The sequence below is a fragment of the Mus musculus genome, chromosome 9, assembly GCF_000001635.26.
Source record: "Mus musculus strain C57BL/6J chromosome 9, GRCm38.p6 C57BL/6J".
In the NCBI taxonomy this organism is placed as follows: Eukaryota; Metazoa; Chordata; class Mammalia; order Rodentia; family Muridae; genus Mus; species Mus musculus.
The window spans coordinates 123,570,136-123,583,208 of NC_000075.6; the positions used below are offsets into that span (position 1 = coordinate 123,570,136).

Genomic DNA, 13,073 nt, shown 5'->3' on the forward strand with positions numbered 1-13,073 from the left:
CCCTTCTCCTGGGCCTCAGGAACTGCCTCAGGAGCATGTTACAAGTGCTAGAATGAGACTCACTGAGCCTCATGACAGATGGGCACTTGGGAGATCTCAGTGAAGTCCGTAGAATGGAGTGTGTGTCAGAAGTTGTCTTCAGAACTCAGATAGTGACACTGTGTGCGGCATACAGTGGCTGTAATAGCCAGTTACTTACCTCTGGTGTTTCCAGCATCCAGAAGGTACAGTCCTCAGCCTGGCATGCCTGTGAGTATAGACATGAGATGGTTAAGGAGGTGGTTTTTTTTGTTTGTTTGTTTTTTTTTAAAAAGTAAATAATCATATTATATAGTTTAATAAACTATATACTTTTTTCTAGATGGATGGTTTCCAGAGGCATTTTGATTCACAAGTAATTATTTATGGAAAGCAAGTAATAATTAATCTGGTAAGTTTGAATGTTTTTGGGGGTGGGCAACAAAATAAAAACTTTTTAATTAACAAAAAATTAATTTTAAATTAATGCATCTATAACTTTTTATCGTACCAAACAGAAACCCTGATCCTAGTAAATAGTCTTTCTTATGTTTCTCATACATATAGAATCATATAATATTTGCCCTGTGTATTTTACTTGTTTCATTTAGTATAACATTTTAAAGATTCATCCATGTTTATCAGAATTGTATTATTTTAAAGACTGAGTAATATCTTATTGTAGGCATATAAGACTTTTATCTATTCATGAATTAACAGACGTTTGCTTTATTTCTACCTTTTGGTTATTACGAACGAGTTAAAGAGCATGATGAAGTTTAAAGAAAAGTGGTACTAATTCTTTTTTTTTCTTTTTTTTTTAAATTAAATATTTTCTTTATTTACATTTCAAATGTTATCCCAAAAGTTCCCTATAGCCTCCCCCCGCCCTGCTCCCCTATCCACCCACTCCCACTTCTTGGCCCTGGCGTTCTTCTGTACTGGGGCATGTCAAGTTTGCAATATCAAGGGGCCTCTCTTCCCAGGGATGGCCAACTAGGCCATCTTCTGCTACATATGCAGCTAGAGACATGAGCTCTGGGGGTACTGATTAGTTCATATTGTTGTTCCACCTATAGGGTTTGCAGACCCCTTCAGCTCCTTGAGTACTTTTTCTAGCTCCTCCATTGGGGACCCTGTGTTCCATCTTATAGATGACTGTGAGCATCCACTTCTGTATTTGCTAGGCACTGGCATAGACTCACTCGAGACAGCTATATCATGGTCCCTTCAGCAAAATTTTGCTGGCATATGCAATAGTGTCAGGGTTTGGTGGCTGGTTATGGGATGGATCACTGGGTGGGGCAGTCTCTGGGTGGTCCATCCTTTCATCTTAGCTCCAAACTTTGTCTCTGTAACTCCTTCAATGAGTATTTTGTTCCCTATTCTAAGGAGGAATGAAGTATCCACACGTTGGTCTTCCTTCTTCTTGATTTTCTTGTGTTTTGGAAATTGTATCTTTGGTATTCTAAGTTTCTGGGCTGATATCCACTTATCAGTGAGTGCATATCAAGTGACTTCTTTTGTGATTGGGTTACCTCACTCAGGATGATATCCTCCAGATACATCCATTTGCTCAAGAATTTCATAAATTCGTTGTTTTTAATAGCTGAGTAGTACTGCATTGTGTAAATGTATCACATTTTCTGTATCCATTCCTCTGTTGAGGGACATCTGGGTTCTTTCCAGTTTCTGGCTATTATAAATAAGGCTGCTATGAACATAGTGGAACATGTGTTCTTATTACAGTTGGAACTTCTTCTGGGTATATGCCCAGGAGAGGTATTGCTGGATCTTCCGGTAGTATTATGTCCAATTTTCCGAGGAACCACCAGACTGATTTCCAGAGTGGTTGTACAAGCTTGCAATCCCACCAGCAGTGGAGGAGTGTTCCTCTTTCTCCACATCCTCGCCAGCATCTGCTGTCACCTAAGCTTTTGATCTTAGCCATTCTGACTGGAGTGAGGTGGAATCTCAAGGTTGTTTTGATTTGCATTTCCCTGATGATTAAGGATGTTGAACAGTTTTTCAGGAGCTTCTCAGCCCTTTGGTATTCCTCACTTGAGAATTCTTTGTTTAGCTCTGAACCCCATTTTTTTTTAAAGATTTATTTATTTATTATATGTAAGTACACTGTAGCTGTCTTCAGACACTCCAGAAGAGGGCATCAGATCTCAGTACAGATGGTTGTGAGCCACCATGTGGTTGCTGGGATTTGAACTCCGGACCTTCGGAAGAGCAGTCAGGTGCTCTTACCCACTGAGCTATCTCACCAGCCCCTGAGCCCCATTTTTTAATGGGGTTATTTGATTTTCTGGAGTCCACCTTCTTGAGCTCTTTGTATATATTGGATATTAGTCCCCTATCAGATTTAGGATTGGTAAAAATTCTTTCCCAATCTGTTGGTGCCCTTTTTGTCTTATTAACAGTGTCTTTTACCTTACAGAAGTTTTGCAATTCCATGAGGTCCCATTTGTCAATTCTTGATCTTACAGCGCAAGCCATTGCTGTTCTGTTTAGGAATTTTCCCCTTGTGCCCATATATTCAAGGCTTTTCCCCACTTTCTCCTCTATAAGTTTCAGAGTCTCTGTTTTTTTTTTTTTTTTTTTTTTTTTTTTGGAGTTCCTTGATCCACTTAGACTTGAGCTTTGCACAGGAGATAAGAGTGGATCTTATCCATTCTTCTACATGATAACCACCAGTTGTGCCAGCACCATTTGTTGAAAATGCTGTCTTTTTTCCACTGGATGGTTTTAGCTCCCTTGTCAAAGATCAAGTGACCATAGGTGTGTGGGTTCATCTCTGGGTCTTCAATTCTGTTCCATTGGTCTACCTGTCTGTCACTGTACCAGTACCATGCAGTTTTTATCACAATTGCTCTGTAGTACAGCTTGAGGTCAGACATGGTGATTCCACCAGAGGTGCTTTTATTGTTGAGAATGGTTTTTTCTATCCTAGGTTTTTTATTATTCCAGATGAATTTGCAAATTGCCCTTTCTTTTTTTTTTTTTTAATTAGGTATTTTCCTCATTTACATTTCCAATGCTATCCCAAAAGTCCCCCATACCCTCCCACCCACCCACCCCCACTTTTTGGCCCTGGCGTTCCCCTGTACTGGGGCATATAAAGTTTGCGTGTCCAATGGGCCTCTCTTTCCAGTGATGGCCGACTAGGCCATCTTTTGATACATATGCAGCTAGAGTCAAGAGCTCCGCAGTACTGGTTAGTTCATAATTTTGTTCCACCTATAGGCAAATTGCCCTTTCTAAGTCAGTGAAGAATTGAGTTGGAATTTTGATGGGGATTGCACTGAATCTGTAGATTGCTTTCGGCAGGATAATCATTTTGACTATATTAATCCTGCCGATCCATGAGTATGGGAGATCTTTCCATCTTCTGAGATCTTCAATTTCTTTCTTCAGAGACTTGAAGTTCTTATCATACAGATCTTTCACTTCCTTAGTTAGAGTCACACCAAGGTATTTTATATTATTTGTGACTATTGTGAAGGGTGTTGTTTCCCTAATTTCTTTCTCAGCCCGTTTATCCTTTGTGTAGAGAAAGGCCATTGATTTGTTTGAGTTAATTTTATATCCAGCTACTGCACTGAAGCTGTTTATCAGGTTTAGGAGTTCTCTGGTGGAATTTTTAGGGTCACTTATATATATTATCATATCATCTGCAAATAGTGATTTTTGACTTCTCCCTTTCCAATTTGTATCCCCTTGATCTCCTTTAATTGTCCAACTGCTCTGGCTAGGACTTCAAGTACTATATTGAATAGGTAGGGAGAAAGTGGGCAGCCTTGTCTAGTCCCTGATTTTAGTGGAATTGCTTCGAGTTTCTCTCCATTTAGTTTGATGTTGGCTACTGGTTTACTGTAGATTGCTTTTATTATATTTAGGTATGGGCCTTGAATTCCTGATCTTTCCAAGACTTTTATCATGAATGGGTGTTGGATTTTGTCAAATGTTTTCTCAGCATCTAATGAGATGATCATGTGGTTTTTGTCTTTGAGTTTGTTTATATAGTGGATTACATTGATGGATTTCCGTATATTAAACCATCCCTGCATCCCTGGGATGAAGCCTACTTGGTCATGATAGATGATCGTTTTGATGTGTTCTTGGATTTGGTTTGCGAGGATTTTATTGAGTATTTTTTGCATCAATATTCATAAGAGAAATTGGTCTGAAGTTCTCTTTGTTGGATCTTTGTGTGGTTTAGGTATCAGAGTAATTGTGGCTTCATAGAATGAGTTGGGTAGAGTACCTTCTTTTTCTGTTTTGTGGAATAGTTTGAGGAGAGTTGGAATTAGTCTTCTTTGAAGGTCTGATAGAACTCTGCACTAAACCCATCTGGTCCTGGGCTTTTTTTGGTTGGGAGACTATTAATGACTGCTTCTATTTCTTTACGGGAAATGGGACTGTTTAGATCGTTAATCTGATCCTGATTTAACTTTGGGTATTAATTCTTATTAAATCCTTAAACTTGATTAGTTAAATTGATTGGTGAAGCCATCTGATCTGGGGCTTTTCTTTAATCCTGACTCAGTCTCCTTCCTACTTACTGGTCTGTTTAGGTTTTCCTTTTGTGGATTGGGGAGGTTGGTGAGGTTGGGGCAAGTTTTCACTGTAAGCCCAAGCTGCCCTTGATCTCTTAGTGTTCCTTCTTACCCAACTTCCCAAGTGCTAGAATTACATGTGTGAGCCACCAAATCCAACTTTATTTTTTCATTAATTAATTATTTTTAATTAATTCATTTGCTTTATATCCTGATTGCAGCCCTTCCTCTCCTCCCAGTCTCACCTTCCCACCCCCTTCCACCATACCTTGCTCTCCTTAGAGAAGGGGAGTGTCCCCCGACACCCCCACACACACACACACCCTGTACCAACTTGCCCTGGCACATTAAGTCACATCAGGACTAAGGGCATCCTCTCCCACTGAGGCCAGAGAAGGCTGCAAGGGAAAAGAGATCCAGAGTCTGAGTTACAGACAGCCCTCAAATAAGAGATCCAGAGGCAGGCAGGGTCTGGGTCACAGACAGCCCTCAAATCCAACTTCTATTCCAGTTCTCTACTTCTTCAAGGTTCAGTTGTAGTAAATTGATTTTTTTTTTGTTTTGTCTTTAAAAATTTGTTTAATTCTAAGTTGCCCATTTTTTGGCATGAATGTCTATAATATCCTCGTATAATTCTTTTTATTTTTCTAAAAGTTCTTAGCAGTAACCTCATTGTCATTATTGGTTTTAGTAATTTGAATCTTGCCTCTTTTTTTTTTTCCTTGTTCATTGTAGCTGAGCTTGCTGTCTATGTTATTGATCTTTCCAGGAGGCAGTGTTTGTTCAGTTGACTTCTCTGTTAGTTTTCTGTTTGCTTTGTTTATTTCTGCTCTAATCTATAACATTCCTTTTCTTCTGCTACTTTGGAGTTACCTTGTTTTTCTAGCTCCTTCATGTGTAAAGTTAGATTATTAATTTGAAGCTTTCTTTTTCTTCTTTCCTTTATTTTTAAATATTCATTTTTATTTTCATTTGTCTAAGTATGTCACCTGTGTGTGCCTGGTGCCCACAGAAGCTAGACACTATCATCAGGTCCCCCGGAACTATATAGATGGTTGGGAGGCACTATGTGGGTGCTGGGAATTGAACTCAGATTTGCCTGCCTCTGTCTCCTGGGTGCTAGAATCAAAAGCATGTTGTACCACACCCAGCTAGCTTTGTCTCTTTGTTTGTTTTTATTATTTGCATTTGCAGTAATGGAATTCCCCTTTATCGTTGTTTATTTTATCTTAAATTTTGGTGTATTGGATAAGACATTTTTTCCCTGTTTCTTTGTATGGCTATTTCCTTAAAAATTATATTTTAGATTATTATAATGTGGTAACACTGGGGTCAGGTTTCTTTCCAGGCCTGGTTGCAGTTGGTTTTGTTGTTTTGGTTTTTTGATTTTTAAAGATCATAGTGACCCATTTGATTGTGAGACCTTTTCCAGACTCTTTTGCAAAGATTTTCCTCATCATATATGCTCACTGAAGACTCTTTTAGTATGTTCAGCTAATGTTTTTCCAGATTTCATTGAATTTTAGGAATTGAGAAAAGACAAAAGAATAAAATAACAACATTCTTTACAAACTGACTCTGTTCTGAGACAGCCATCTATTTGCCTGCCAGCCAGATAAGTTTCAAAGCTAGAGAGCAGTGGGCAGTGATGTCTGCAGTAGTAGGATTTTTCTGGACAGTTTCTTGCCTGAGTATGGAAGTGATTTCCTGAAGTCTTTCATATATACTGCTGCCTCTGAATGTCCCTTTTTTCTAACGAGCATCACTTGGCTTGCTGGACTTTAGGTGGCCTGTTTTATGTGTCTGTCCAGAAAGACTCTCTTGCTCCAGGTCTCCACTGGGTAAGAGTGAAGCTGTAGCTTTTACAATCAGTCCAATATTTTTTGACCTTCATTCAGTTACACAGCACAGATAATTTAGTCCTTCATGTATGTACAGTTTTGTGTACATCGGCTGCATCTACTGGTTTGACAAAGAGAGCAAGAAACAAGATTGCTAGTGTTTCCCACAGAACTCATCACCCTGTGTGGTGGAGGAGAAAGGACAGTATTCTGTGGGTGGAAGGTGGCCTTTTCTTGATAGACTTTTACTGTTGCTGTAAACTTTGATTGCATTTCCCTAGGTCCTACAAAGTGGGTTCAGATGAGTTCCTCTTCTTTCTGGTGTTTCTGTGCCAAAATGAAAGATTAGAGTGTGCTTGTTATTTTTCTGGCATCACTATCTAAATAGAAAATCATGCTGTTTTAAATTTTTCACAGGTGAACCACAAGGGATCAGAGAAACCACTTGAGCAAACATTCGCAAACATGGTGTCCTCCTTGGGAAGTGGGATGATCAGGTATCTCATGGATGTCATTGTAGATCCTTCCAAGGCACATTATGTGTATGAATATAAAGAGTATGCTATTATATTTCAACTTGCATCTAAAAAATGTGTGTGGTGTGTGTATGTGTGTGTGTGTGTACACACATGTGGAGTGCCCATGGAGGTTAGACGTAAGCAAGCCAATACGGATGCTGGTTACTGAATATGAGTCATCTGGAAGACCAGCAAGTGCTTGTGACTGCTGAGCCATCACTCTCGTCCTCTGCTTTTGCATATTTTTAGTACCAGATAAAAGCATAATTTTACTTTTGGTTGGTTTGAAATTTTCTCTGATACAATTTACTTTACAGAGTAATTTTATGTTTGGTCCCAGTTAAAATCTCACCAAAGTTTTGCAAAGCAATGGCCTATTAGGTCAGGAATGTAGGTTTTTGTTTTAAATACTTTTAAACAGAGCATGCATGCTCTGCCCACTGAAGCCGGAACATGAACTCAATGCCCTAGAGGGGGTAACAGATGGTCGTGAGCTGCCATGTGGTTACTGGTAATCAAACCTGGCTCTTTTAGAAAAGCAAGCAATGCCCTTAGCTGTTGCACCATCTCTTCAGCCTCGTGAATTTCAGTTTTTATCTTGATGTGGTCTTTACCACTGCACGGGTTGGGTCAGTTTAGCTTGTGTAGTACTCTTATCGGAAGCAGTATCTTTGCCTGTCTAATAAGTCACAAGGCAGTGGTTTTAGATACTCTGTGTGATGGTCTGTTAAAACCAAGGTTATAGCTGATAATTCTGATCATAGCACTAAAATAACTTATAGTGCTACTTTTATTGAGGTTACCTTTTAAGATCCCGTCCTTGCTTCCTGTCACTGGCCCACATGTATTTTTGTGCTAATCTCTGGGGTGTGGTTCTCTCTTAAGAACCATTGAGGTGGTAGAGCCTGTTACACGCAGAGCCCTGTACTCTGTAGCTAGAGTAAGGCAGCGTTTGCTACACGTCTGCATTTTCACTCTTCAGATGGGAGCACAGTCCTTCCAGGCCTCCTGCTCGCTGTGATCCTAAGCAGGAAGTTGGGGTATATGCCAGACTTCATGTAGCCAGTCTTCTCCACTGACAGTCAGGGCTTGGCTAATGATTTTCCCCCTTCTCAAGGGAATGGTAGGACACTGTCACATTTAGATATAACCTGGCTCTAGAGTTGCACTTCTTAAATATTAGGTTATTGTAAAGATTGACAAAATTTTCTCTGCACATACATATGCATGTATAGATGTTGGTAAAGGAAAGTGATTGTGATTTTTGGGGGGATGGGGGTGGTTGAGTTGGGCAGTAGCTAACACTACAGGGACCGTCTTGCTTCCCTGCACGTCTTACAACCCCTAGTATACAACAGATACCCAGCCTAATCCACTATGGACTGAGCTGAGTTTCAGTACTTTGAACATACTGATCTGGAAAATGGTGAGAAGGAACCACATTGTTTGCATACAGGGATAGAAAATACGTGTTATTCAGTTGTTTGTACCCCTCCTGAAGTGTACACTTCAGTACTTCACAACTTCTCTGCTTCACTCACATTTGCTCTGTTTCTCTGATATTATCTGCAGGCCTCTAGAATAACATAAAAATAAATTTTATCTTATAATTTAATTAATATGTCCTTCACCATATATGAGCATGGGAGAGGTGTGTGTGTATGTGTGTGTGTGAATGTGTGTATTTGTGTGTGTGTGTGTGTTTGTCAGTAATGGTGGTGATGGGTGGTAATAAGCCCAAATTGAAGGAGGCTCTGTATTCCTAAACATTATGCATGCTCTAACATAGAAAAATTACCTTATAAGGGTGTTATTAATAGAAGACAATTGATTGGTCTCATTAGTTTCTGAGTATTATTATTTTTTTGTAGATATATTGCCTTTGACTTCCATAAGGAGTGTAAAAATATGAGATGGGATCGATTGAGTATTTTATTGGATCAAGTAGCAGAAATGCAGGATGAATTAAGGTAAGCCATATTACTTCTTTAGAACAGTAAGGGGGAGAGAGGTGTATAGGTCAGTCTTATTAATTATACATGATTTAGCAGATTTGTGAAGCTGTTTCACTGGGCTGTCAGTGCTTATATGTGCTATGTTATTTTAATTTTTTTTGTATTGGAAGAGTGTTGTTGATTGAAGAATAACTCTAAATTCTTACAAATGGGCTGATGTGAGGACTATTAATAGTATTTTCCAAATTTTTATATAATCACAGTTGGTGCATTACTATTTTGTTTTTAGTGGTCTGTCATCTTATCACAGCATTCTGTTAGGAGCATTTGTAATGACAATTTTCAGTGTCCTCTCTGCAGCCTGTTAGGTCACAACACAGCTTTAAATAGATGCTTCCTATCACATAGAGTCTGGGTCCTTTGCTCATCTCTGAAAGAGTGCTGCAAGTGTTTCTATTTGGATGAATATGTGTTTATCTTTTCACTTGTGTTAAAATTTTACCTAGGAAAAAACTCTTTAATGTAGGATTAGTGGAGCAAAAGATTTGAACATCATTATGGTAGTTTTTGAATGTTTGCTACATATTTTAGTGTATTGGTTCACAGGTTTATTGTTTCCTGTACATATATTGGTCTTACTTATTTTAAAGCCAAAACAATCTATACACCAATCTGTCATTTTGTTTTACCTTTGTGAAAGTTCTAACCTGGCACTCCACATGTACTTTCTGTACACAGTATACCAATTGTACTTTTAAATTTCAATATTCTCTCTGAGCATTTGTTTGGTTTTAAGAATATATTAATATACATAGCTATCAACTATAGTTTAATTTTTTTCTGTGACAGTCTTTCATGAGCACAGCTAGTGAAGGGTGATAGACTTGTGCTGTGCTTGGCTATTAGAGAAGAGACTGGCTGGGCTTGGCTTTGTTAGTAGAGGGGGTGGCTCCCTGGGTTCTCCAGTAATTGCTGTCATGCAAGAATGGGGCTGAGGACAGAGCAGTGGTGAACACCTTTAATCCCAGTACTTGGAGGCAGACATAGGCAGATCTCTGTGAGTCTTTTCTATATCAGGAGTTCCAGGACAGCCAGGGCTATACAGATACATTGTTTTTTGTTGTTGTTGTTTTTAAAGATTTATTTATTACTATGTCTACGTACGCTGTAGCTGTCTTCAGACACCTCAGAAGAGGGCATCAGATCTCATTACGAATGGTTGTGAGCCACCATGTGGTTGTTGGGATTTGAACTCAGGACCTTTGGAAGAGCAGTCAGTGCTCTTAACCACTGAGCCATCCCTCCAGCCCTGTTTGTTGTTGTTGGTGGTGGGGTTTTTTTGGGGGGTGGGTTGTTTTTGGTTTTTTTTTTTTTGTTTGTTTTTAAAAAAAATCCACAATCCCAAATATTCAATTTACCAAATAAAGACCTAGGAGCCAGACACTGTGGTGAAATCTCAAAGAGGCAGAGAAAGCACCCAGCTGACCTTCTTACTCAACTGACATCTCAGAATTAAAAAAGCTAATTTTTCTTCTCCTCTGTCTTAAAAACCCTTCAAACTGAATGTCCTTCCTTTCTACTTCCTGTGCGTCTCTCTATCCAACCTCATGACCCCCTCCCACTCTCTATGGTGCTTTCCTATGCTCATTCCCTATCAACTGCTTTCTTGCTCCATCTCTTGACCTATGATTGGCTTTATTTAATCTTATTTACAATAAACAGAAAACTCTTGGATTAATAGTCTGTAGTAGGGCTGAGCCACACCACAACTAGAGACAGGTTTTTTCAGAATACAGTCTTGGGTTTCATAGTGTGATCAAACACCCTGCAACACTTACTTCAAAAAGCAACACAACAAAAAAGCATCTAAGAGGGGGTTGACTGGAGCAGCTCTCTCATGGTTGCTCTTTGTGTTCCTCAGCCAGGCTGGAACATTGACTAGAGCGATTTGCGTGATCTCGTGAGATAGTATTTCTTTTCCAGTAGCCTTTGAGGTAACAGATGGAATCTGTCTTCTCAGTTCTAACATGTGTCTCAGATCATCCCTAATTAGCCATATGATCTAGGGGCCTGATGGACATCCTTACACAGTTGTCTCTACATTTGTGAAGTACTGATAATAATACTTACCCAGTAGACCTTTCTGTGTAGTAACGTTTACTCCTGTATGTGTACTAGTGGCCTTGTGTGTGCTCACACTCATACATGCACATGTGTGTTCCCTAGCTAGAGCCAGCTTCACTTATACTACAAAGACATTATGTGAAGTGGCTGTCTATCTAAATACCTTCTTCAAGGCCCTTCTTCCTAAAATGATAATTTCAGTTTAGCTTTGATGCAATTGTTGGATTTGGGGGACTAATTTTACTTTCTAGTTTTCGAACTAAGCCATACAGACTTTGCTAGATATTTGGTTTGTACGTTGTGTTTTCTCTCATTCAGACCTTAGAGCACCTTAACAGTTTTACTAGTACCTCAGTTTTGAGTATATATAGAAAACCTGCTATCTAACATTATACATCCAGGAAGTTGGTCAGGATGCTAAGGTTGGCAACAGATTGTTTGTTGCCAAGGTCCATGCTGTTAATCAATTGAATGTTGTCAGTTGTTTTTAGTTCATGGTGATATCTGAGGATCTTGTTAAAAAATAAAAACATCCCAGGAGCTTGTCACCATGTTTGGCTACTGTATACACATTTGAATGATAAGGGGAGAGGAAAATTGGAATTTAAAAAATGTTCTTTTCCTATTTTCTGTTTGCATACTCATCCATTTTAAAAGAGAAAAAACGTTTTTAAATGCTTTTTCCAACCTTTGCTTCAGAAGGTTCTGATTCTATTGTTTGTCAGGGCTAAGAATTTTTGTTTGTAACTCAGATTCTGATAGATTCTTATGTTGGGCCATGGTGAAATAATCATGTTAAAGGGACCTTAGGAAATATGGTTGGTTTCCATAGCAGTAGGCCCCTTCACTGTTCTCTCTGCTCTTCTCTGTGTGATGACTTCTATAAAAGGCTGTTTGAGAAAAGGGGCTATTGCCTCAACTAGCAATATTCCCATTTGTGTAGGAAAAAAATGCTGGACTGTCCACTCCATCTGACCTTGTAACTTACGGGTTTTACTAAGGTCATCTTGTGAGACCTGTGTACTAGGAGCAGTGTCATTGATGTATTTAGTGTACTTTGGTATAGGAGTGCTCACACAAATGTGTTTCAGTTATTTTTTAGTAGACTCTGCCGGCAAGGTGGTGACAAACCAGGACGGAGTTTTCCGCAGCAACTGCATGGATTGTCTAGACAGAACGAATGTGATACAGAGTTTATTAGCTCGACGTTCCCTTCAGGCACAGCTGCAGGTGAATATTACTTTACTGAAAAAAATTGTAGTTAAAAAAAAGTAAAGAACCTTTACTTTTGAAAACCAGCAACAATAAGTACTCACATTGCCTGCACCCTAACCTGACTGTTTTATTTTTGTACCTTGCCATTGGTGTACAAGTTATCCATAACTACCATCAGAGCACATTTGTAGTTTTCACTGCACCGTGTCCTTTAGTATTTCTGTAATCATAGTTTTAATATAGTATATATTGAACTATAATTTATTAAACCATTAATGTTACTATATTTGGGGGCATCAAGTAATACTATAATGTATCTATTTTTAATATTATTAACTTGAATACTTTCCTTTGGGTTTTAGTTGCCTTTCCAGTCACTTTAAGCAAGCTGACAAAATCGATTTAGGGAGCAAAGGTTTATTCTAGTTCACAATTTCAGGTTGTTGTCCATCCCTGTGAAGTATATTATGAATGTATCCCTGGGGAGACATGAACAAAATATATATTCATTCCAGTTAGGGAATCCACAACAGAACAGAGTAAGGATAACCATTGAAGTGCAGCTTAGTGAATCTGAGTTTATTGAGGTTTACAGGAGTGTGAGTGAGGGGCTACTTATGAGAGCAGAAATAACTCAAACACAGCTGTATCACCGAAAGCCCTCAATACCAGGTGACGGCTCATGATTCTGCAGACCTGGGGGATATTATCTGACTTGCAGGCAGCTTGAAAGGCTGAAGAGTCTTTTCCAACCATCTTGTGATTTGGGGGGTGTCTCAGCAGGAAGGACTTTACATCTAGTGTTTCTAGTCAGTTTCAGTGACATGCTGACACTAG

The 13,073-nt window shown here is 39.0% G+C and overlaps 1 protein-coding gene across 3 annotated transcripts in view; it reads left to right on the forward strand.

The window, feature by feature from the left end:
- Sacm1l (SAC1 suppressor of actin mutations 1-like (yeast)) overlaps positions 1–13,073 on the forward strand; it is a 62,848-nt gene that overhangs the window by 40,383 nt on the left and 9,392 nt on the right. For all 3 annotated transcript variants that reach the window (NM_001357485.1, NM_030692.5, XM_017313703.1), the window contains 4 exons: positions 362–430; positions 6,842–6,921; positions 8,814–8,912; positions 12,113–12,251. In NM_001357485.1, the coding sequence (NP_001344414.1) occupies positions 362–430; positions 6,842–6,921; positions 8,814–8,912; positions 12,113–12,251 (387 nt within the window). The remainder of the gene's footprint in view (positions 1–361; positions 431–6,841; positions 6,922–8,813; positions 8,913–12,112; positions 12,252–13,073) is intronic.